Consider the following 25,770-nt stretch of genomic DNA (forward strand, 5'->3'; position numbering starts at 1 on the left):
AGCTCAAACAGAGCAAATTCGCCTTTTCTCTACCTTTATGTTCTATCAGGGCCTCAGAGAATTGGATGGTACCCACTTGCGTTGGTGAGTCAACCTTTACTCATCTACAATTCAAATGCTAACCTACTCCAGAAACAAGTTCACAGATACACCCAGAAACAATGTTTTAACCAGCTATCTGGGAATCCTTTTAGCCCAGTCGAGTTGACACAAATTAACATTGCACTCGTTACAACATATTAAACTAAATGACATAGGGAAATTCTACAATTCCAAATATGTTGTTAATAAAAGCTGAAGAGTTCTAACAAAGGGGAAGCGCAATATCTTACTGCATGCATGGAAACTATTTATTAGCCGTTATTTCTATTGTTACATGATCAGGAAACAATATTGTAGGCATTTCACAATCTATTACTTATCTATTACCTATGTACATAAGTAACTTACATAATTACTGTTTTAGTTCCATTTAAGGAAATTGGTGGGGAGGGGGCAGAGCAGAACATATCACCCCAAAATATGCCGCTTTGGCAAATTGATGATTTTAAATTAAAGTTACTTAGGAAATGGCTGGTGCAAGAAGGACACTCTGAGCCTCTTCTGTCTCCCTGAAAACAAGAGAAAATATCCCATGTAAAAGCTGCTCTCCCTGTACCAGAGGGCAGAGGGCATCCTCATCACCAGAGACAGGAAATTTAGGGCCAAGAATGGTGTGTGTAACACCAAACATTGATACTTCTTCACTAATTCACTCCCCCAAACCAAAACCCCTTTGTCTTGTCAATTCTTCACAAATTTATTGTTTCTTTCTCTAAAAAGTATAAAAAATTCCTTCATCACTTCTTTGAGTCTCATATTTCTATAAGTTTCTGTACATATACGAAATTAAACTTGTTTTTCTCCTGTTAATCTGTTTTATGTCAATTTAACTATTAGCCTAGCCAAAAAACCTAGAAGAGAAGAAGGAAAAAGTTTTCTTCCTCTACAATATCATACTTATTTTCTTATTTAAAGTAATAGGGAATGAGCTCTAAGTAGGCATTTGTTACATAGAACATCTGAGCTTCAGAAATGAATTTTGGAAGTTAAGAAGGTTATATGTCATTTATTTCAATAATTCAGGGCAGTGAGGATTTACTGATCACACTGTCTTAAATACTACAAACAAAGTATCCATTTCCTTTCTTACACCCTGGATATTAGCAAACTTTAATTGCTTCCTCATTTTTGGGACTGATTTCATTGGAATCTTGAGCATCAATGGATAAACAAAATCAAAAGATTGCTCATTTTTCCTCTGAGTGTCAGCAAGCACCGTGGTGGTGAGAAGGCCTTTGTAATGTTGCCAAAACTCTTACGTAAGTTTGTGGATGCTGTGAAAAATGTTGTTTGCACAGATGCTGACCGCCACGACTCAGTAGCCCAGAGTAACAACTTCCAAATATTTATTGCATGTTCAGCAAGTACTGAAATTGTGTTAATTGTTTAAATACAGTTAATCAACAGAAAGTTCTGATTTATTTTTCCTTGGAGTCAAAAAATGGACACACAGACATGGACATGTACTAGGGAAGCTTTCAGAAGTGGGTGAAGTACCCGACGCAGAGTCTGCAAGACCTTCTGTTTCACCACAAAACGCACCATCACCACTTTGTGAATAAATAAGCTCACTTTTGTGAACTTTGCGGATGAAAATGTGCTCAAAGTTGCTGAGAACTTGTTTGGTGACACTTCCAATTTAGACCTTAATACTGTGAAAGATACAAAAAATCATCATTCATAGATAAAGAGAAAATGATAGTGGAGGTGCTGCTATTTCTTAAAATCCATCATGTCTCCATTTGCAAACATATGAGCGGAAGAAAGTTCTATTTTAAATGAATCAGCACGTAAGGTTGGATCCACTTAAGACATGTAGAAGATAAGGAAGGCATCTGCTTCAATACCCCCGTACTTTATAAATAAAAAAGTTTGTTTCCGTTTTTAAATCAAATATATATATATAAAAGTTTGTTTCTATTTATATAAAAGTTTGTTTCTATTTTTAAATCAAATATATATATATAAAAGAACTAACAATGTACTTTCTGAAACAAACATATATTTTTTCTCTCTATGGGATAAAAAAGGAGGTTTCCATAAATATGAAACGCACACACATATACACACACACACACCTGTATAACCTTGTATTTTCAAGCTAAGGAGCAAGAATTCAGAACATAGATTATCTTTATATGTTACATATTAGTTATTTCTCTCAGTGAACACACCACATATAAAACTGAAGCATATGCATGTAACACACTTGCCTTCTTCCTCCACAAACATTCAGAATTGAAGCGTCTAAAACTAAAGTAGATACTCAAACTTTTCTTTCCTTTCTTTATAAAGAAATATAAAAATAAACAACTCCTGCAGGTATTGTAATGTGATGAGGGTAGACCACAGCTAATAATTGTTAACCAGATGGGGAGACTTTATGACAATAAAAATGAACAACTTACCAGCTACAAGTGACAACAGGAATGAGTCTCAGAAACATAAAATCAAGCATCAGAATCCAGACAAAAGAATACATCCTGTGTGATGGCATATAATATATACACAAAGTTTGAAAAGCCAGGCAAACCAAACTCTAGGATTTAGGGATATTTGCTTCAGTGATAAAACTATAAATAAAATCAAAGAAGTGACTTTCCAAAAAAAGACTGTAGTTAAACAATGGCAATGTAAGTAATCTGGTGATTTCTTTGGAATAAATAGATGAGAAATGAACCATGCTTGCACTTTTCTGTAAGTGTGTTTCATTGCATAATGTAAAGTTGGAAAAAAATAATTTGGGGATCCAATTACATATCAAGAATCTTAAGAAAATTACTAATACTCTCTGGTGCTCAAATTCCACCTTTGGAAATCTACTTAATAGATAAAATCTTTTAAAAATATTTTATTTTTAATGATATTCATGAAAAATTTATTAATACTTTGGAAATTAATACAACCTAAAATCCAATAATAAGGAAAATGGCTTAAAGAAATTATGTTTATAAACTATCTGATCTAATTATAAATAGTATAACTATGACTATGTTTTTCAAAAACTCTTTGGAAACAAGACTTGAAAGATATACAATAAAATGTTAAAAGTGAGTGTGGGTTTTATGGGGAAAAAGTGAGTGTAGGGAGTGAGGTCATAGCTGATTTCTTTTATTCATGTTTTACCTAATGTCTCTATTTTTTCTACTTAGCACTCATTACTTTAATTTTTTAAAAAAATAGACTGCTGTCTAGTTTGGGAAGACCTTTATACAATCGTGACTTAACAATACTTATATTTGCCAAGGCAACTTGCTTTCAAATTTCAAAAGACTTACTTCTTCAAAGCCTCCTATGAATCTTGTACAAAAGGATTATCATTCCTTGCTCAACTAAAGAAACAGAGGCACATGGAGCTTAAGTAACTTCATCTAAGGCACACAATCAGAAAGTAGGGGAGCCAGGATTCTGAAATTCATTAAATTATACCATACCTACATGTAGGGTTACAGAAATACAATTAGCTATAAATAAGAGTAAGAGTAACTAATCCTTCTAAAAAATATAGCACTGATGTCCAATAGTGAGATCCAGACTCATGGGGAAAATATCATTTTAACTAGTGAGTCCCAGCATTTTAGGGGGAGGATACAGATGCCTCTGAGAATCAGCTGAAAGCCAGAAAAAAAGCACACATGCACACACATGCAGTTTTTTTCCAGATAATTTCAGGAGGTTCATGAAAGCTCTTATACCTATCCACATACCCCTGATTTTAAACCCGGTCTAAATGAACATGAATTCCAGAGATCAATAAACTAGGATTGAGTATCTGAATGGCTGGGGAGATGGTAGCTTAATTAAGCAGAAAGGATCTAGAACAACTCTTTTTTTCTTCTCAAGCTTCAATAAAACTCCACAAGAAAGACAGTAGAAACAGCCCCATTGGTTGACCACTGTTTGTTACTGCCTCTCTATATATTGTATAAAAGAGAAAGTGACAGGTTTCTTTGCAATTACTTCTTCCCTGTGCATAGTCCTGGACCCAGATGGAAGAAACTAGAAGTACAGTAAGACAAAGCTGATAAGATAGCTCCAGGCATGAGAACAACCTCTCTTGTTCAATCTTCCCTGGCATGTGGATCTGAGATACTTAAAAGTAGAAAACAAAGGAGAACCTCAGAGCCTTGACATGCTCCATGCCATGCTCGCCACGAAGCTCCAAAGCCCATCACTCTGGGCCAGATCAACATTCATATGTGTTTGGCCATATTCTCTCATTCTAGCTCTTTATACCAAAACATACTCATTGGATTATGAGTATAAGCCTATTTATGTTGCCGCCTACCTCACCATTTTTTCCTCACAAGACTGAAAAGCACACTTAAAACTTGGTGATGTTTAAGGTTATAAATGTAAATATCTGGAATCCTACATGTCACAGAACGAGCCGACTATCTACCATGTGCTATACCACAGAGTTGGGGGACCAGGTTGTAGTGCTTAAACTAGTGTTTGTTCCTGCTGTAGCTATGATCTACATTCCCATTGCCCACTCCAGTGCTAAATCAGAGGGGATGCAGGCTCTGATGAGAAAACATGGGAAGACCACAAAAAAACATTTAGAATAAACATTTACTAAGCGCCAGCTGCTTTCAAATATCTTACCAAACCCAAAATACTGTGCGATCCTCATTTTATCAGCAATAAAACTGAGGCTCAAAGAAGTGAAGAGATTTTCCCAAGGAAAAGTTGACCTTGACTCTTAGAACTAGAGCATTTGGTTTAGAGTCTTATTGGAATGAGCTTTCAACCATAACCAACCATGATATACAGTCAAGGACACTGTCAATTTTTGAGCTTAAAATTAAGATCCCTCAACAATACTTTGTGAATAGATTCTTCCTAGGCTCACCCTCCATTCGTCTTGGGAACTCAAGCATTTTAACAATTGACTGCGTGACAGACTTACCTAAGGTTTCTATGCTTCTGTTTTATATAAAATGGGGAAGGCAATATCAGACTCTTTCTTACCTCCTAGGCTTACATCAAGAACAAAAATAAGTTATATGGATAAGACTAATTAAACAGAATTCCATTTTGATGCCTTGTTTGGATCGGATACAGGGAAATTGATTTGGTATATGAATTCTGAGCTGGCACCATGAAGGAACAAATAGCGACTTTGTTATATAATAAATAAGAAAAAAATTTTCCAGCTCATAAAATATAAATTCTTAGTACAAGATATCTCTTACTCTTATTTTCTTACTGTCCCAATTTCCTTATTCAGTTATTATTTTATCATGTTTTCTCATATGGACCCTCATAATACATCTAAATCTTTTGGGGGGAAAAAAATCAAGAATTTTTTTAAAATTGGGATAGTAGCTAAAAGCTCATTAACCTCTTTAACGTGTCCTGAGAACTCCGAGAAACTACATTTTCCAGACTTCTTTGCAATTAGTTTGGAGTCATGTGACCAATCCTGGCCCATGGAATGTGGATAGGAAGAAATAAAGGCCACTTTTAGGCCTGGCCCTGATCCCCTTGCATGATCATCCCTTCTCTCTCTTCCAAAATGATCAAGGAAGCTGCAGATTGAAAGCAGCAGTGTCAAAAAACTGGAATCATCTACATCTACCTGGAGACTGAAATAAGTGCAAAACACATACTGTTTTTGTGTTATTGGGAGTTTGAAATTATTGTTATAGCAGTTATTACTGCTTATCCTGATCATGTGATAAGAAAATTTATATTTTTCTAATTTCTAAGACTGGCAAAGAGGTAGGAAAAAAGGAACGTTTGAAGCCCTAAAAAAGACGTACTTATGGATAATTAAGCCCAGGGCCTGTTTCAGTTTCTGGTAGAACTCCTGATATGATCCTGTTAAGTTAATCATTCCTGGTTCCATATATCTCGCTTTTTCTTTTGAGAAGGTGACATCGTTTTAATATCTTGGATTTTTTAGATGGTTGAATGGTACCTACCCGGCCACCCACCCTCCTAAAGAAGATATATTTACAACTATTTACAACCTACGCCCCAGATCCTGTAAATGTGATCTTACTTTTTAAAAAGGTCTTTGCAGATGTAATTAAATTAAAGGTCTTACCCTGAGAGCATCATAGATTACCCAGGTGGATCCTACATCCAATGACAGGTATCCTCATAAGAGATAGAGGAGAACAAGACACAAACAAAGAAGAGAAGACCATGAGAAGAGGGAGGCAGAGATCGGAGTTATACAGCCATAAACCAAGGAGTCACCAGAAGCTAGAAAAGGCAAGGAAGGATTCTCCTCTAGAGCCTTCAGGCGGAGCACAGTCCTGCCAATACCTTGATTTTGGACTCTGACCTCCAGAACCGTAGGAGAATACATTGTTGTTATTTTAGGTCACTAAAATTTGTGGTGATTTGTTACAGCAGCCCTAAAAAATTAATACAGGATTCATCTTCCCTAAAGATTAACCGAAGAGTACAATTCAGTGTCCCCAGTTGCCCCTGAACTTCTTCTAAAGACAAGCTTATGGGCCCTTTTGTCATAATGGTTTTGACTGTTAATCACTCCTAGAAATAAGCCAGAGATAATCAAAAGTAACCTTGGAGAAATTACAAAGAAATCTTTAAAAAGCTTTTTTGTTACCATTCATCTCTCTCCTCTCTAACATCCCTGATTGTATGGCACCCAAAAAGCCTGGATGAAACTTCTGCTTTACATTTATTTGTAAGGGTAAAGTTCACAAAACAGCCCCCTCCCTCAGTGATCACCAATTTTTTTGGTCATATGCTTATATTTATTGGTGGTATTCTGAACACACATCCCAAAAATGTGTCTTCATTTATATTTTTATTTATATTGTTATAAAACAATATATTTTTATTTATATTGTCATAAAACATTCTTAACATAAAATTTACCATTTTAATCATTTTTCAGTGTACAGTTCGGTGGCATTAAGTATGTTCACAATATTGTGCAATCATCACCACTATCCATTTCCAGAACTTTCTCATCATCCCAGAGATATTCTATAACTATTAAGCAATAATTCTCCATTCTCCTCATTCACCTTTGGTAATTTCTATTATATTCTCTGTCTCTATGCATTTGTCCCTTCTAGGTAACTCAAATAACTGGAATTATACAATATTTGTCCTTTTGTCCCTGGTTTATTTCACTTAGCATGATGTTTTCAACATTCATCCATGTTGTATCATATATGAGAATTTTATTCACTTTTGTATGTATATACAAAATTTTATTTATCCATTTATCTGTTGATGAAAATTTGTTTCCACATTTTATATATTGGGAATAATACTGCTATCAATACTGGTGCAAAATATCTGTCTGAGTCTTCATTCTCAATTCTTTTGGGTACATACCTAGAAGTTGAGTGCTGGATCGTATGGTAATTCCATGCTTAACTTTTTGAGGAACGACCATACTATTTTCCACAGCTGTTGCACCATTTTACATTCTCACCAACATATAATTTCTCTCCATCCTAACAAACACTTTTTCTGTTTTTTTGATAATAGCCAACCTAATGAGTGTGCCTTACACATCATACCCACAGCAAACATTAGCTATTAACATAATTCATTTCCTCAGAGTTCTTCCTCATAAGTCCTGAAGTCCAAATCAAGAAAATACACCTGTAATTTTCTAAGATGCAAGCTAGGAACTCAATGGTAAAGTTGCATCATAGATGTTCTTAGTACATTAAGGGACTGTCTCAATAGCATGACAATGTTGGTGGAACAATTAGAGGGAGGGCCACCAGAGAAGAGGAATAAGGAGGGTCTCTAGAGGTTTTCCTGAGGCACAGTCCCTAGAAGCAGACACATCTGGTATTTGGCGCTGACACGAAAGAAACAAATTGGTTTTGCTGGACTCATTTGTCAAAAGCTCATTGTGAGTAAACAATGAAGCTAAAGCATATGCGGCTACCAAAGAATAGGTCAGAGGTCTGAGGCCCAGGGGGCTAGTTGAGAGGATGGTAAAGGTGTTATCTCTTCTCCATTACCTCTTTCAATACCTAAGCCAGGCCCTCCTGGTTCCCTGTCTGAAAGAGCACAGCCCTTTTAACTGGTCCCTCTGTGTCCTGCTCTTCAGTCCCTCCTCCCCACTCAGCACACATGGCTATCTACCACAAGGTTATCTACTTATAATCCTGCTTGTTTCATGTCACAGTCCTGGGTAAAAACCTCTAGTGGTTGCTCCTATTGGTCTGATGTAGATGCTTCATTCTTAACTGCAGTAGGTTTCACACACACACACACACACACACGGAATTCTTCTCATTAAGAACAGCAGTAATCCCTCAGCTGCCAGAGGTGGGAGAGGCTGATGCTCTCCTGAACATTCTGGTAGCTCAAATTAGATGGCGTGGAGTCAGCAAAAGTCCCCTGCACTGTCACACCTTACATCTAATTTCACTAGCCAAAATAAAACAAGACCCTTCAGGTTGTTTTAATTTGTAATAATAATTAATCTACTATAGCTGAACATTTTCCCATTTTTGTTATTTTCGTGGTTATATTTTATTCTTATTTTTTTGTGAAAAGGTTTACTCTAACACTTTTAAATCTCGTATTTAAGCCAATTCCCAGAACCTAGAAGCCCTGGTTATCACCAAAAGTCACTTGGTGGATTCTGACTTCTGACCTCTCATCACCAGGCCCCGTGGCTTACTTCAGGATTGGAGGGTGGGAATCTTCCACAAGTGATTCTTGGCAGCCAAAGGGGCAGTGAGTTGTCTCTACCGGTAAGTGGGTGCCCAGACTCTGTGAAGTGTGACAGAGCTGCCTTGCATTCCTCAGAGCATGAAGAAAATAAACACAAATAAACAAACAAACAAAAACAGTAAACACTGAAAAACTTGCCTAGAGGCCTCTGATCCAGAGCATTTTTGTGAGACTGAAGTATTCCTTCTTCTCATATTTTATAGCCTTTCCATTGTGGTAGGATTGCCATGGAGAAAGAGAAATAGAAATACGAAAAGGATGGGAGACTGGCTTGTCTCTGAAAACATCTGTGTCGTGACCCTAACAACCCAGCGGAGAGGGCATCAGGAAGCATTACACCATGTAGGGCGACATCACCTTATTTCCCTAGTGTTGGAGGGTCTTCTAAGGCAGGATCCACTATAGGGAAATCTAGAGAAGGCTACAGATACCTCATAATGCCTGCTAAATTTTCCATTTTGAAGTTAAAATCTTATTTACTATAAGGCTTTCAGCTAAGGAGGCTGGGCTATATAGAGAGCGTTTTGTCAATTGCTGGGTGTAGCTAAACCAAACAAACCACAAACACCCGAAAATGTAACCTAGGACCTATTAAAAAAAGACATTTAAAAATGTTCTTGTTGTTACTGTTAATGGTGGTCTTGTCCTGTGCCTTAAAAAGATTACATGGGCCCTTAGTATTTCAGGAATCTCTGAGATTTATTGGAAAGCAAATATGCTTTAACCTTTTAGCAAAGGAAAAAAGACTTATAAAAGCCCTAGTTTGGGAGAGAACTATCCTTGTTCCACATCTTACTGTAGCTGAAAACATGGCAGTTACTCACAACTCAATTATTTCTCAAAATGTCCAAAGGACCAGGGCTTTACTTTGTGATTCTAAACAGTAACTTCCCCATGAAACTCACTTCTGGAGCAGATAGTCAAGTGCAAAGCTTATCAAAGTTTTTAATTGGAATGCATATCCAAATCAAAACATATTATAACTTTTTTTAAAAAACCAATTCAAAAGAACTATCCATCTCAGCTTTTATGCCACCAGATACCAAACTTTAGGGTACACAACAATGAGATGGCACACATTTAAAAATGCATATTCCTGGCTTTAACGCAGAGATAGCAACCCAGGTGACTTTAATACAGATAGTCAAGACCACAATTTAAAAAAACATTTGTTTAGACTTTTTTCAAATACAACTAAAGAAAAATTATAAATACCATTCATTATATCTTGCTATAGAGCTTGCCAAGGAAATATTCTGAAGTCTGCCTACCAGATAAAAAAGGAAGAAAGAAATTGTCTGTGGCTAGCTGTGTTCCCTCTCTCCTATGAGGAAACGAAAGCCTCCACACGACACAATTCCTCTTAGGTCTCTTTGGCCTGAATTGGTCCAGTGAACAATGATAGCTACAAGGGAGGCTGCGAAAGCGGGGAGCTGACTGTCATGATCAGTCTAAGAGCTTCAGGACCCAGCCCTTGGGGGTTGGCACATTGCCAACCTCAACACAATTAGGATCCTGTCTATAAAGAAGGTAGAATGAAGACCAGAGAACTCACATTGCTACCGCAAAAAAGAAAAAGGTAAATATGTTGAATAGCTACTATATGGAAAGTTCTGGAACAAATACTTTCACATTTTTACAATTCTCATTGAACATAATACCCCAAACTTCCCTTTAAACAGAACTCTTCACTTTTACCATGTCACATCTGCTCTCTTTCAGAGTTATCACAGTAGAAGTCATCAATCCATTAGACCCTTTTCTAAATAGATTGCCTTTTAAAAGTTTCCATTTAATGTAATTTTAATCACTCAAAACTGTTTTCAAGTTTGTCTCTTAACTAAATTGTATTTTCTTTTCTTTATCAAGGTCCTTTTTTTCTTTTTTCTTTTTTTGTTTATTTTTGGCAGCAAGAGAAAAAATTTGATGCAAACTTAGAGCATAATACTTTTAATCCATTAGAGATATGAATAAAAGAAACCAAATCCCTTCCCTATCATTCCAAAGATTAAAAATATAAAAAATTTAAGCTCCTCAATGCAGCTATTGGCATATGGTGATTACCCTGAAAAACTGGGACATTAAAATTTGTCTTTTGTTCTCATTTTTAAAAAGAAAACTAAACACACACATACCCACAAATGCTTAATACAGTGCACAGATTACAAATTAAAACATTAACGTCAGGAAATGCAAACGTGAATGTTCTCATAAGAACCTTAGCTCATGTATCCTGACCAAATGCATGATGATCTGTCAGCACCACACATTTTGTGTTTCTGCTGATAAACTGGACGTTCTGGTCACCACCAACCTTTGTAAATCTACAACTGCCTGAACAGTAATTATATGTGTATAAGTAAAAACACCCTGCTATTGGAATTATTGCCTATTAAAATTCATATTTATTTTTATCCTCTGCATTGTATCTACTTTAAAAATATAATTATTTATATTCACAAAATTTTAGTTCTTATTATCAGAAAAATATTGCTGGATCGACATGATGCTAAAAACTCTCATCTATTCAATAAACAGTTCAGTCAACATAGCCCCAAATCAAATCAGAATGATGGCTGACAATTATTGGGCCATCCAATCTCACTCCCATAATAGGAGGCAACTGAGCATGTACCACCCTGATTTCTTTGACTTTGTGGCATTGAAAGTTCTGAGTTTCTTCCCCTTTGCGATCTCCCCCTATTCTCACACTCTCCTCTAAGTCAGAGAAGGGAACAGAAGGGTGAGATATACAGGCCAAATATTGCATGTATTTCTCCATTCCTCAAGCCTGCCTGCTCCTTCTAGTACAAACTCCGATGTGAACTCCATGCGGAGGAAGTCATTGTCAGCCTAGAGCAAGCATCAGCACACTTTTCCTGAAAAGGGCCAGACAGTAAATATTTTCAGCTTTTCAGGCCATAGCCTTTCTGTCTCATGACTCAACTCTGCTGTTGGAGCACAAAAGCTGCCCTAGATAATATGTAGACAAAATGTGTGTAGCTATGTTCCAACAAAACTTATTTACAAAAACAGGCAGCGAGCCAAGTCACAGTTTGCCGACTCCTTGTCTAGAGAATTTTGCTTATCTGGTTTTCTCTTATTTTATCAAGAATATAGTCTATTTTATGATTCAGTAACTCAATGCTATATTTGCAATATACACTGTTGCCTAATTGCATTTCATCTCTTGCCACTACTATTCTAATTGATTCTATCATTGATCCTTCCAGTCATAAAGCTTCTAGCTCCTACTCCGGATTCCCTTATTATTCTTTACCTTTACCACAACCCAAGTTTCTCCAGCCATCATCAGCTGATGAGTATAATTGAATTAGATATTTGAGCTATAATTTTTGTATTGATTAGTTATTGCTGTATAACACAACGCCCCAAAACTGAGCGGTTTAAAAGAACTACTTATTACTTTTCATGAGTCTGGGGCGGCTGGTAAGTTAAGTTTCCCCTTACTTCTTTCTCTGAATTTTCTTGCCTATTCTTGGTATTTATTATTCCAAATGAACTGGTAAAATATTTTATCTAATTCCCCCTAAAAATCATGCAGTGAGGTTGTAATTGTTTTGAACTTTTGTTAATTTTAGGGAGATTGACATCTGTAAATCAAGTCTTTCCCCCTCGGACCATGGTGTATTGTTCCATTTTTTTTAGACCTTGCTTTATGTCCTTTCATAAAATTTTATTGTTGTGTTAAAGCAGATCCTGTTTCTTTCTTCTTAATTTTGTTCCTAAGCATTTTATAGATTGTATAGCATCTTTACTGGGATGGGACGTTGTTGGTTTGCAAACTCAAAAGTTTCTCCAGCGAAATCTGAAACCAGCTTCCATACGCTGAGGGCAAAGAGAGACTAAAGAAAGGGGCAGGCCACTCCAACTTGGTAGGTGGCGGTTTAATAAGCAAGGGGACTTCTATACGAGGTTTGTCTTAGTTGCCAAAAGACAAGTAGAGCTCCAGACTCTGCCACCAGAATCCTGAGTTTACACACAGGCCTTAATGTGGTTCAGCCACATACACGTCCAGATGGTCTCAACCACACATTGCTCTCTGAAGGCTGTGTCCCTGAAATGGCTCTCACTGTGGGAACAGTGGGTAGTGTCCACTCTAAGGATGGGGGGTAGGGTGAAGGTGGGGGGGGTGAGGTAGGGCTCACGGGTAAAGTGGTGGTCATATCCCCTCTATGACCTTCTCCGACAGACATTTTCATTTGTAGTCAATTATTATTAATACAGAGATTTTGACCTTTGCACATTTGTGATTTTGGTTTTTTGCACATTTATCTCATACCAACCTCTTTATCGAAGTTTAATTTCTCTTCTTAAAAAATTATACTCTTCTTACTTCAATTTTTTTTAAAACCTTTGTTTTTTCCTTCTCCTTTCTTAATAATATTCCTTACTATGCCAGTTATTGTTACAAGCATTAAACAAAATAAAACACCTAGAACACTTACCAGTGTCTAGCAAATAAAATAGTAAGCACTCAGTAAATGCTGGCTATTAAGATTTTGATTATTTTTTTCAAGATAAATTTAAATTTTATGCTATTCTTTATTTATCATCCTACTCTTAGCTATGAGATCTTTTGACTATATGAGCGGGGTGGTGGGGCAAGGAAACGATGTGGAAAACTCTGAGAAGCATTACATAATTTTGTATTTTATAATACTAAAACCTTAATACCCGTAACATCCACAGAAGATTCCAATAATTAGCTAGTACATGAAGTACCACTTATAGTTCCAATCTAAAAATATATATATTTAAGATTTGATGCTTTAATCAGAGGTGTTGACAAGCTCAACTCAGCTTCTATATGAAAAGTGTAACACTTGTAAAATGCAGCTGTAACATAACTAATGAACACATCAAAGCAGACCTTCCCCATAAACTTAACTTTGAGAATAAGCTACCTTGCTAATGTTGATCCTCCATTCCTCATATGATAAGGCATATCCTTTACTTGATTCCACGTCTGGAAAGTGCTATTGTTTTTTCAATGATTTTTCTTTTGCATTTCAGTTAGTCTATGCTTGCTTTAGGCAAATGTGCATATTTTTTCTCTTTATAACAATGTACTTACTGCTTTTCTTAACCTAGGAAACGTAGAAGTTAGACACAAGGAAAAGTGAAAGAAAAAAATTGTGGCCGAACCAGGGATACTGTGCCTCGAATGCCTTTAGATTTGTACCTAACATAGACCTGTATTGTTATCTGCTCAGTGAGCTAGAGAATTGTATCATGAAACAAAGATTACAAGGTCTAGTCTCATAAACATAGGTATCACTGTTTCTTGGTCAAATGACTATATTTTTAAATAATAATACTAGAGCAGTACTTTACACGAATTCCTGACTATAACCTTCAATCCACAGATAAGGAAATTGAGGCTTCATGAAGCCGAAGGTCACACAACCAACAAGGAATTGGTCAAGATTGACTTCAGAGCCTGAGTACTTAACCTCAAAACTATACTTTTTTAAGCTTGTGCCTCTGCTTAAGCCAAAACATTTCCTGGATATCTAAACTTTTATTTCTCACTCAAAATTCTTTGCTGGTTGCCCATTGGAATTTGCCTACGACATATCAAAAGTCAAGCTCCTATATTTATACCTATATAAAATATATATGCCCGTAGATGGCACAAAATAGCAGAGTCACACACTGAGGTTGAAAGCCATTTGGGGCAGGAGGTGAGCAGCCAGGCAGGGATCTAGCTGGGTTGGACATAACTCAGGGCTTCCTTTGGATTACTCAAATTCAGCTGTTTTTTCTTGGGGACTTGATTGTGCAGCAAGTCCCCGGAGCTGCATGTTTGCTTTGAACAGATGCCTACATTCTCTGGGGCCAGAGGAATAGTTAAGCTCTTGGGGAAAACACGCACTTCTCAAGGAGGATACACCAGAGCTGTTGGAGGCAAAGCAGTAAGGGAGTCAGTGTTCTAATTCATTTCAATGGAGATGTTTTCCTTTTCTTAACAAAAGCAGATCATTATGGATGCTCAGTGCTGGCACAGGACCAGAGATAAAGGTCCATGATGACATTTTCCGCGTTTCCTACTTCGGTTCCTCAAATCTAGGACCTAAATTCCAGTGCTATTTTCCTTGGGAATCTGGGGAAGCAGGAAATCAAGATAAGGAGGTCTTAATCTTCACACACCCCCATTCAAAGATATGCCCTCATATACATATCTTTAGGGAGGTCAGCTTTTATCTCGGTCCAGAAAAGACTGACTGAGGGTTAGGTGGGCAGTATGTTTTTTCCGAACTTATATATAATTACATTCAGGGCTAGGGAATGGAATCCAGCAGAAATATAACCAAAGAGAGTTGTAGGCCCTCTAAGAAACATACCTCACAAATAGAAGTCCTAGTGGGCAAATACTTTCTTACTTTGTGAGCCAATCCACCCCTGGATACACATGAGCTAATAAAAATATACCATATGTGAGAAGCATGACTTCCGAATTTTTCCTGATAAAGTAATTGAAGGCTGACTTCCAAGAGATAGACATAATAGGTCCCCTCTTGGATGGCAATGAAATTTGAATATATGGTCTTGATTATTATAGTGGAAAAGAGACCTGACAGATTTAAAACATTATATTTCTGCCAAGATGATTGCACTTTCTTTTCCTCCTTCCTTTAAAAAATTATTATTTTTCTATTGACTTTTCCAGCTGATAGATAGATTAAAATGGCACTGAGATTTCCAAGACCACTTGGCAGGAGAGGTTTGGTGTAAGGGTTGAATGTTTTAAAGATAGGTTTGGGTTCATTTTTATGAACTGGGAAGAGGAAAAACAATTTCTGTATATATCAGATTTGTAGATGAAAGACACACATACCAACCTGTGGGCTGGTAGAAATCACTGGGTACTTTCATTTGCTTCCCCATCTCTCTGGAACACACAAGTGGGTGGCCGATCCCAACGGCACAAGGGCCTAGAATCATGTTTTTTCATCATGTCCGTCTGGTAGGTTGAAGGCCAGAGAGCATAGTAGGAACTAAACTCAAAAAGGACAATTACAATAGAACATAAAGTTACTGTTCAGACCATATTTCACCCAAACGCTGTTAATCTTGATTTCTCTTCATGTTCTCACGTTCTCGTTTTTGAGTTTATATTTTTATAGTTTTGAAAAGACATTAAGTTTTCTGAGTGCCAAGTTTTCAAAACATTTTTTCTATATTTTCAACTTTTAATGCTGCTGACTGTAAAAATCACCTTGAAATTTAGCAGTAACATTTTTATGTAGAATATATATTTTTTCACATCCCACCTGTTACAATTAGGGTATTGTGGCAAACGATAAACTCCAGATAATTTAGAATAACAAAGGAATTTATGGGAAGGCCGTTGGATATCCTAAGTAATGATGAAAAATGCAAGAGAATGAGGCTTAGATACGGGTCAGGAATGAGAGGAGGTTGGTGTTGAGGATTCGGCCAAGGTCACGCCATTGAAAAATTCTAAATAGGATACTACTTCTGCAGGAGAGACCAATTGCAATGTGTACCATCTCCACTGGACACTCACTACCCTCAAGATCTTGACTCTCTCACTGCCACCACAAAATCATGATTCATTCTGTCTCCATCTTTGCATCACTTCCTATACAGTCAATATATCAGGTGAGAGTTTCTGAATTAATTGAGTTGATGTGCTAGGCCATACCTTAGCAGTCTGTGGTTGGAGACTTCATCCTTTGCAGACTTATGTAAAGGTATTCTCTCTAACTAAAGAGATCTAGATAATGTGGCACTGAAAAAGTAGTATCAACTATCATCTCTATTTTTTTCACCAACATATCCATCCTAATATCCTCTACATCACCAGCTAATGTTTTTGTTCAGTATCCACTAGTGAATTTATCTATCTACTAGAAAACATCTACTCATAGTTTTCATTTCTTTTCTATTTATCAACTTTCTCACTATAATTGGTTCCCTCTATGATCCATTTTAGCCTTTTTATTTTGAATTTCCTTTTATTTTTTTCCCTAGTGGTATCGTATTCCTTTTTGTCCTAATGATAATACAATCTGCCATTTCTTTATCATGCTGAATTCTTCAAGCCAGATCATGCAAGATTATTTCATCATAGAAAGTATGATTACAATTTTAAAATGTTGACATCTCAAACAAAATTGTATATCCAGCTCCTAAATGAGCATGTCTACTTGAATATTCAACTTGAGGTTATTCTACAAACTCAAAGTTGATTTGTTGCCCCCACCCCAAATGGACTAAATAACATCCCTTACCTCCTTCTATCACTCTCTATTACTGATACAACCATCTTAGGTGTTTAAGAATATTGGAGAGATATTTGGGAAAACAGGCTTAGTTTTTGGATAGGCTAAGAATGCATTATTTTCTCACTTAAAAATTATGAGGATTATCAGTCAAGACGGCAGAGCAGGTAAACACTGTGCTTGCTTCCTGTCACAATGATATCAAAATTACAACTAAACCACAGAACACCATAATTGTAATTCAGCTTAAGTCTAAAGTCTAGCTGAACAAAGTCCTAAAACTAATGACATGCAAAAGAAGCCATCTTGAGACTGGTAGGAGGGGCAAAAACACAGAACAGGCTGGTCCCACACCTGCATGTGGCAGTTTAAAAATTAGGAGGGATATCTTGGCTGCAGAGATACGCCCGAAGGGGCAAGGGGTCTCAGTGCTAGGAAAAGAAGTCCCCACAACTTCTGGCTGTGAAAACCAGCAGAGATTGTGAGTGAGTAAGGAGGGTTGCTGGAGTGCCAGGCACTCTTCTTAAAGGGCCAGAGCTCAGACTTACTCACTGATGGATTCACACCCTCTGAGCTCCGGTGCTTGAGCAGAAGCTTGAAAGGCACCAGGGACATATGAGGAACTGAGTTATCTGGCTTCAGGGCGAGGCCTGGAGGGGCAGCTTCCTCCCAGGCTAACATCTTGGAAGAATCCACTGTTTCTTTGTTAAGCCCTTCCTACTCTCAGCAAGCAGATGCAGGTGGCTGCCATATCTGAGTCTCCATCAACCTGGCTAACAGTAGTTGCCCTGCCCAGGTGATTCCCTGAGAGCCCACCTCACACAACTTGCGGGCCCACCCAAACCACTTCCTGTGGCATTTCCATACAAACAGCCTGTCTTGGTTCATGCTGTGGACTTTCCTAAAATCTGTCAAAGGGTCACAAAACTCAAATAAGCAGCAGCTTGCCTCAACATGCCTTGTCCTTCTTGCTGGGCAGCCCCAAGCCCAGCCCTAGCGGCAGCCAGCCTTGGTTCATAGCTTGGCCTCTTGTGGCATCTCCAAGCCCAGCATGGGCAGCAGCCATCTGCAGATTTCTTGGTAGCTCATGCCAGGTGGCCCTGGGGAGGGCACAGGCTCAGCTAAACTTGGCCTGTGGCAGAGCCTCTCCCGGCTGGCCTGGGGCTGGCATGTTGGTAGCCAGCTTCAGACTGAGCCAGAGCATCATCCAAGGCCATATCCAAGAATGTAACACTCAAAGGGCTAACTGGGCAAGCACCAGAGCCCTGCTAACATGAATCCTGCTCTGTAGGGTCAGCCCCTGCACAGCAACACCTCCACAGGGGTCACAGCCAGTCCTCACAACCAATTGGCTCGTAGGTTAGTCTCTCCCACTGACATACAAACAGCAACCAAGGCTCATCTATGACAAGAGGGCACAGACAACCCACACAAGGGACACACTTGCAACACTAGGCTCAGGGGACCAAGGACACTGGGTCCCACAGGACACTTACTACATAAGGCTACTCTACTAAGACTGAGAGACATAGCAGCTCTACCCAATACATAAAAACAAACACAGGAAGGCTGACAAAATGGGACAACTAAGAAACATGTCCCACATGAAAGAACAGAACAAAGCTCCAGAAAAAAGTAAACAAAATGGAGATAAATAATCGACCAGATGCAGAGTTTATCTGGTCATAAGAATGCTCGATGAACTTAGAGGAAGAATAGATGGACTCAGACAGAACTTTACCAAAGAGATAAAACACATAAAAAATGGAGATAGAAAACATTATAAAGAACCAGTCAGAAATGAAGAACACAATAACTGAAATGAAGAATACATTAGAGGGAAACAACAGTGGATGAGATGAAGCAGAGGATCGAATCAGCGATTTAGAAGATACAGTAGTGGAAAACACCTAATCAGAACAGCAACAAGAAAAAAGAAGCCAAAACATGAGGTAGTTTAAGGGGCCTCTGGGACAGCATTAAGCATACCAACATCCACATCATAGGGGTACCAGAAGGAGAAAAGAGAGAGCAAAGAATTAAAAAGCTATTTGAAGAAATAGTGACAGAAAACTTCCCTAACCTGGTGAAGGAAATATATATATATTCCTAGACATATATATATGTCTAGGAAGCACCAAGTGTCCCAAACAAGATGAATTCAAAGAAGCCCACACCAAGACACATCATAATTAAAATGCCAAAGATAAGGAAGACAGAATCTTAAAAGGAGCAAGAAAAAAGCAGTTAGTTACTTATAAGGGAGCTCCTATAAGACTGTCTGCTCATTTCTCAACAGAAACTTTGCAAGCCAGAAGGGATTGGCAGGAAATATTCAAAGTGATGAAATGCAACAACCTACAACCAAGATTACTTTACCCAGCAAACCTATCACTCAGAATTGAAGGACAAATAGTTTCCCAGACAAGAAAAAGCTAAAGTTCATCACCACCAAACCAGTATTACAAGAAATGTTAGAGACTGTTAAGAAGAAGAAAAAAAGATAAAAAGTATAAATAATAAAATGGCAATAACTACATATCAATAATTACTTTAAATGTAAATAAATGTTCCAATCAAAAGATAGCATGGCTGAATGAATAAGAAAACAAGTCCTTTACATATGCTGCTTACAGGAGACTTACTTCAGATAAAACAAACACAGACTAAAAGTAAAAGAATGAAAAATATTTCATAAAATGGAAATGAAAAAAAAAATCTGCGGTAGCAGTACTTATATCAGACAAAACAGACTTTAAAAACAAAGACTATAACAAGAGACAACGAAAGACCCAGTAATCCCACTTCTGGATATTTATCCAAAGAAACCCAAAACCGTATTTCAAAGAAACATGTAAATCCATATGTTCATTGCAGCATTATTTACAACAGCTAAGATATGGAGGCACCTCAAGTGTCCATTAATGGATGAATGGATAAAGAAGAGGTGGTACATATATACAAGGGAATATTACTCAGCCATAAAAAAGAATGAAATCTTGCCACCTGCAAAAACATGGATGGACCTAGAGGGTAGTGTGCTTAGTGGAGTAAGTCAGACAGAAAAAAAGAAATGCCGCTGACTTATCTTTGGAATCTAAAGAACAAAATAAACAAACAAAACAGAAACAAATTACATAGCTATAGAGAATATTTTGATGGTTGCTATATGGGAAGGGGGTTGGGGATTGAATGAAAAAGGGGAAGGGATTAGGAAATACATATCAGAGACTACAAAAGAGTCATCGGCATGTAAAATAACAAAGAATATAGTAAATAATATTGTAACAACTATCTATAGTGTCAGGTGGGTACTAGATTTACTGGGACTATTACTTTGTAAATTATATAAATGTCTAATCACTATGTTGTATACCTGAAACTAATATGATATTGTATGCCAACTGTAACTGAAAAATAAAAATATATATATTAAAAACATTAACTTGAAACAGAGTTAGAAACTAATTATAAGATTCTAGTAATGAAAAATGCCTGTATTTTCCCTCCTCCACCAGAAACTTCTCACAGAAAGGAAAGCATATCTGGTAAAAAAATACACACACTCACACACACACATACACACACACACTCAAAGAACCAAAGAAATAAGAAGCCAGAGACTTAATTTTATTGAATAAACAAAGTTCATTCAGAGTTTACAGAGATTATAGGAATACTATAGATTATAACAGATACCAGATCAATAGCTGATCTGAAGGAAGGAAGAAAGTTTATATTTTCTATGTAGAAAACAAATCTACTTGCTACAGGATGTAAAATTCCTAAAACAAGGTCTAGCCAAGTTTATTGGTTAGTGGACTTTTTTTCTCCCCCCAAGGGATGAAAAGTGAGATTCAATGTGTATACTACTGGTTACAAGTAATGTAACAGCTTGAAAAATTCATGAGAAAGATGCATAAATATAATATATAAAGACAAGATTTTAAAATTGTATTGTAGGAATATTAACTATAATAAGTGGAAAAGATACATTAAAACCAGCAGTTGTGTGTGTTACATTAACTCAAAACAGAACTTATTCACAAGACAGACCAAAACTGATGCTAGTTAAGGAAAATGGTTTTTAGAAAGTGAGTCCAGACAGATACCACCACAAAGAAATGCCAACAGTAACTACGTGGTCCCCTCTGGTTACTCAGTGAAGTGTCAGAGATGGAGGGACAGGTCAGCAGCTTAAGCTTTCTCCAAGGATTTGTAGTACTCCATCAGCACAGTCCAGGCCTTGGGAGCCATAAAACCTTCGGGAGGCTTCTGGCCGTCTCGAGCAAGTTTGCGCATCCTTGTTCCTGAAATAAATTCAAAGTCTTCATGGCTGAAAGAGAGGGGAAAAAATATTATCTCACATTTTTAAAAACTTATAGGGAAATTTTTAAAAAGCACTTGTTCCTTCTGTTCACAGAAGACAAGCTTACTTAGAAAAACTATGGATAAAATGTAGTACTTGTTATTATCAACCTGATTTCAAATTTGTCATTGAGTAAAAAACACCGCACTACCAAAAAATTACCCATTTTCAGAACTAGAAAAAATATTTTAATTGACATTTTTACTGAGATCACTGCAGATTCACATGCAACTGTAAGAAAGAATACAGCAAGATCCCGTGTATCCTTTACCCAGTTTCCCCTAATGGTAACGTCTTATAAAGCAATAGCATAATATCACAATCAAAATACCACCACAGAAACAATCTACCAATCCTATTCAGATTTCCCCAGGTTTTCTCTATGTTTATTTAGTTCTATGCAATTTTATCACATGTGCAGCTTCATGTGTGCACCACAGTCAGGATACGAAACAGTTCTGAAATCATGACAATCCCTCGTTTTGCCCTTTTACAGCCATTCCTATCTCATTCGCTGCTCCCCAGCCCCTGGCAACTACTAATTTAGAACTAGGATTTTTAAAAATTAAATCTAATTTAGCTAGCACAGGTTGAAAACTTTTTAGGAAAGTTGAATCTGAAAGGTTAAATGAATACTGGAACATTATGAGAAACACTGCAGTTTCATAATGGCAACAGCAAGTAAGTAGCAGTAACTGCTATTATTTCACTGATGAGATATCACAAAGGTAGTGTTAGTTCTCATCTTCATACATACAAAAACACACAAAAGCCCTTAGGCTATTAAGCACATGGCATCTATGGCTCTGACACATATTATCTACTGGTAATTTCATCCTCTTCCCTCCAACGAGGGACCAATTAAGATAGCAGACCATGAGCCGGCAAGAGTTCTGGGTCACTCAAGTCTCCAGGTCACAGGCCATGTTCACTCCTAGTTAGCGGCTGTATGTTCCCTCCCCGCTTCATTACCTGTGGAGTTAACCTGGGAATCCAGTGAAATCATAAACTACCAAGTGGCCCTTCCTTCTAGAGGTATGCCCGGTATGTTTTAACTAATAATCACATTTCTAGGAATCCGCATTAATGAAATAATAAGAGATGCAGACAAATTTATGCATAAAGATAGCTATCTGAAGGTTATTTTATAATAGTAAAATATTTTAAATAACCTAAAGGTTGAAGGTCCTGAGTAGAATTACATAGTCATTGAAGTATAGCTAAAGATGGGACAAAATGTTTCTGATGTAATCAGTGATAAGTAAAAAGAATCAGGATACAAAACTTTATACACAATACCATTGAAATTTTGTTAAAATACAGGGTATGTGGTGAGGGGAAGAAGGCTATATAAAGAAATACACCCAAATGTTTTTTGTTTTGTTTTTGAATTTTTTCTTTTATTAAATTTATTAGGGTGACATTGATTAATAAAATTATATAGGTTTCAAGTGTACAATTCAATAAATCGCTTGTATATTGCATTGTATGTTCGCCATCCAAAGTTAAATTTCCTTCCATTAATAGTGATTATTTCTATGAAGTGGTATCACAGGTGCTTTTAATTTTGTTCATCATGTTTTCTGTAATTTTCTATAATGAAGATTTTTACCCATTATCAAGAACAAAATCAAATAAAGATATCAAATTATTATCAGTAACAATTGTTATAATGAGTAAAGCTTATTTTAAAAATCTCTATCTAAAGTGACGTGTAATAATTTTAAATAATGTAATCTTTAACATGACACTTCAATCATTTGGAACATCACTCCTGAAGAGAGCAAACAAACAGGGTGCTGCTATAGCATTATGCTTCCTATTCTGTCCCCATAGTAGTGATAATGGTTATTAACTCACAGTTAACTGGCAGACATTAGCAGTGAAGACTATACCTGAACAGTGCTATGAATGTAGAACATATTCAATAAATATTTACTGACCACTGATCAGGTACTTTATCAATATTTGGTGAAACACTAAAGAATAAAAAGGTATATGTATAGAAATATTTTATTGGTTCACTGCAGAACCAGTCTTAAACATGTCACTACTCTTTATCCTCTGGCAAAAAGGGGGGTACAAGGTTTCTGACTACTGTGGTTAATTTGAGCTACTTGCTCATCCCTGTTTTTCTAAATCTGGATCGCTCACACTAAAGAGTTCTATGTGCCTTTTTGTGATCTCTTCAATAACCATCTTCAGATCTGCCTTCTCTCTGACCTCACTCACCCCCACTAGTCAGCAAAACCCACACATCATTTTCCTACCTGGTTGATTTAGTCTATCTGTGAGCTCTCGGGCTGTCCACTCAATAAGACTGGGCTCCAGACCAAGAAAGAAAGTACTGTGATTTCTTCATGACCCAAAGTGCATACCAGCTTTTGGTCTCTCATACTTTTATTTTCATTGTCTATGTGCTCAATGGACTCAAATGAACCTTGGACCTGGCTGCATCACCACCAGCCTCTACACACTTCCTACACCTGGCCTGCCCCTACACCTGTCACTGTTAGTACCTACGATCAACTTGATTCTTGGTCCTGGGTCTAGTTTTATCTCTTACATTAACTGCTGATCCCAATTCTGGCCTATTGAACTTCTCACTGAGGTACCCAGACTTTCTGAATTCCCCAGCCCCCTTCGAAAGATGTCTAAGTGTTTGATTCTGGAATGCTGTACATATAGGATATAAATAGAAAATCATGTGACTCATTTAATCAGTGACTGGAATACCCACATTAATGATGTCAATCCTCTATCTCCTACTATCAAGCAGAGAGCACTACCTCTTTAATTCAGACATGTGACATCTTCCACTAGTCATCCTGTCTGCTCTTCCTGTTCCCTGCACTACCATAAACACGAGAAGATATACGTTCAACCCAGTATTTCCACAGTTCTCATCTTCTTAGCTAAAACATCTTTTAAATGTCTGTACAAATTTTCGGAGATGATCAATGAAAAGAAAAGGGTAGTGGATATTGCTTCAAAGCACGGTGAATTCAAATAGTTTAAATCTAGAAGGTATCTCCCACTTGACCATGTGTTCAATATGCAAGAAAAGTCAGAACTACTATAATATACTGGCCCCTGCAGATGGGCTGGTTGCCATAGTCGGTATACGAAGTAAGCGATCATCTCTCTCTTACATGAATGACTACATAAATGCCTAAAACGTAAGGCGAGAAAAAGAAACTGACTGCATGTGAAAAGAAGCAAGACTATGAGAGATTTCAAAAAAAATTCAAAAAGGTTGGAGTTAGAAACATAATTCGTAAACTTATCAACACTAAAATGAAAAATTAAATTTGAGAAATAGATTAGCTCAGCAAAAGAGAAAGCATTTGTCAAAGGAGTAGGAAGAAAACCAAGATGATTATATGAAGGTCATGGAAGAAGAGAAACTTAAAAATATTAAGGCCAAGAGGGGCTAAGGAAGATGGCCTTGAGGGGAGTGGGGAACCATCAGATTTACAAATCAGAATTTACATTTTCTTTAATATACAGGTTTAGTGGATGATGAAGAGAGATGGAATGGTAAAATAGCAGAGATCAAGAACAAGCAGAGAAGTGATTTTTTTTTTTTAAGGAAAAGTGAGGTCTTAGTAAGTGTATAGGCAGAAGAAAATAAATGGCAAGAATGAGAAAGGGAAGGAGGATGAAAGCCAGGAGAAAGGAGACAGGAGAGAAACGAAACATGGAGAAGGTCTGGAGTAAAGAACAATGGGAAAGGAGCTTCAATAAGTAGCAGGGTCAAGAATGAAGAAAAGACGAAATAGTGATGATGTGGAGCTAGAAGGGAGACGGGCAATTAACATAGGATGGTTACTCAACCTACTCAAGAAAGACAGATGGTTGCCATCTGAGGGTGACAAGAAGCTGGGTGGGAATGAACTGATAACAGGATCCATCAGCACAGGTAACTTATCTCTAGGCCGGAGGGGTCAGCCTAATGATAGGATCAGCGAAGCTGAGCGCAGACATGAAGTCAAAGGAGCTGAGGGGTCCAGATATCCTTCCAACTGCATCTAAAAATCCTTGCTCCAGAATAATGCAAAATTGGTTTGTTTAGCTAAGAATTATCTGACACAACATTGAATGAATATTTCAGTTCCTTAGGAGGTCCACTTATCAGTTCCCTAAATAAGCTTCATTGAGGAAAATTATAACTCTAGAGCTTTCTGGTCATGTAAATTTTAAATTCTGATTTCAAAAAAGAAAACCTTGTGTCACACGCATAAAGTACTTGTTCTTGATGGCAATAAGACACAAGAAAGCAGCAGCTGCTGGATGACTGTCCTGACTTTTTGATTAAAGGAAAAAAGCCAG

At 37.2% G+C, this 25,770-nt stretch overlaps 1 protein-coding gene across 1 annotated transcript in view; it reads right to left on the minus strand.

The window, feature by feature from the left end:
- Positions 1-20,678: 20,678 nt before the first annotated feature.
- The window catches only part of PAPSS1 (3'-phosphoadenosine 5'-phosphosulfate synthase 1), an 84,347-nt gene continuing 79,255 nt past the window's right edge, over positions 20,679-25,770 (minus strand). The window contains exon 12 of the mRNA XM_006918896.3: positions 20,679-21,405. Coding sequence (XP_006918958.1) covers positions 21,267-21,405 — 139 coding nt within the window. The 3' untranslated portion in view covers positions 20,679-21,266. The remainder of the gene's footprint in view (positions 21,406-25,770) is intronic.

This window comes from Pteropus alecto, unplaced genomic scaffold, assembly GCF_000325575.1.
Source record: "Pteropus alecto unplaced genomic scaffold, ASM32557v1 scaffold5, whole genome shotgun sequence".
In the NCBI taxonomy this organism is placed as follows: domain Eukaryota; kingdom Metazoa; phylum Chordata; class Mammalia; order Chiroptera; family Pteropodidae; genus Pteropus; species Pteropus alecto.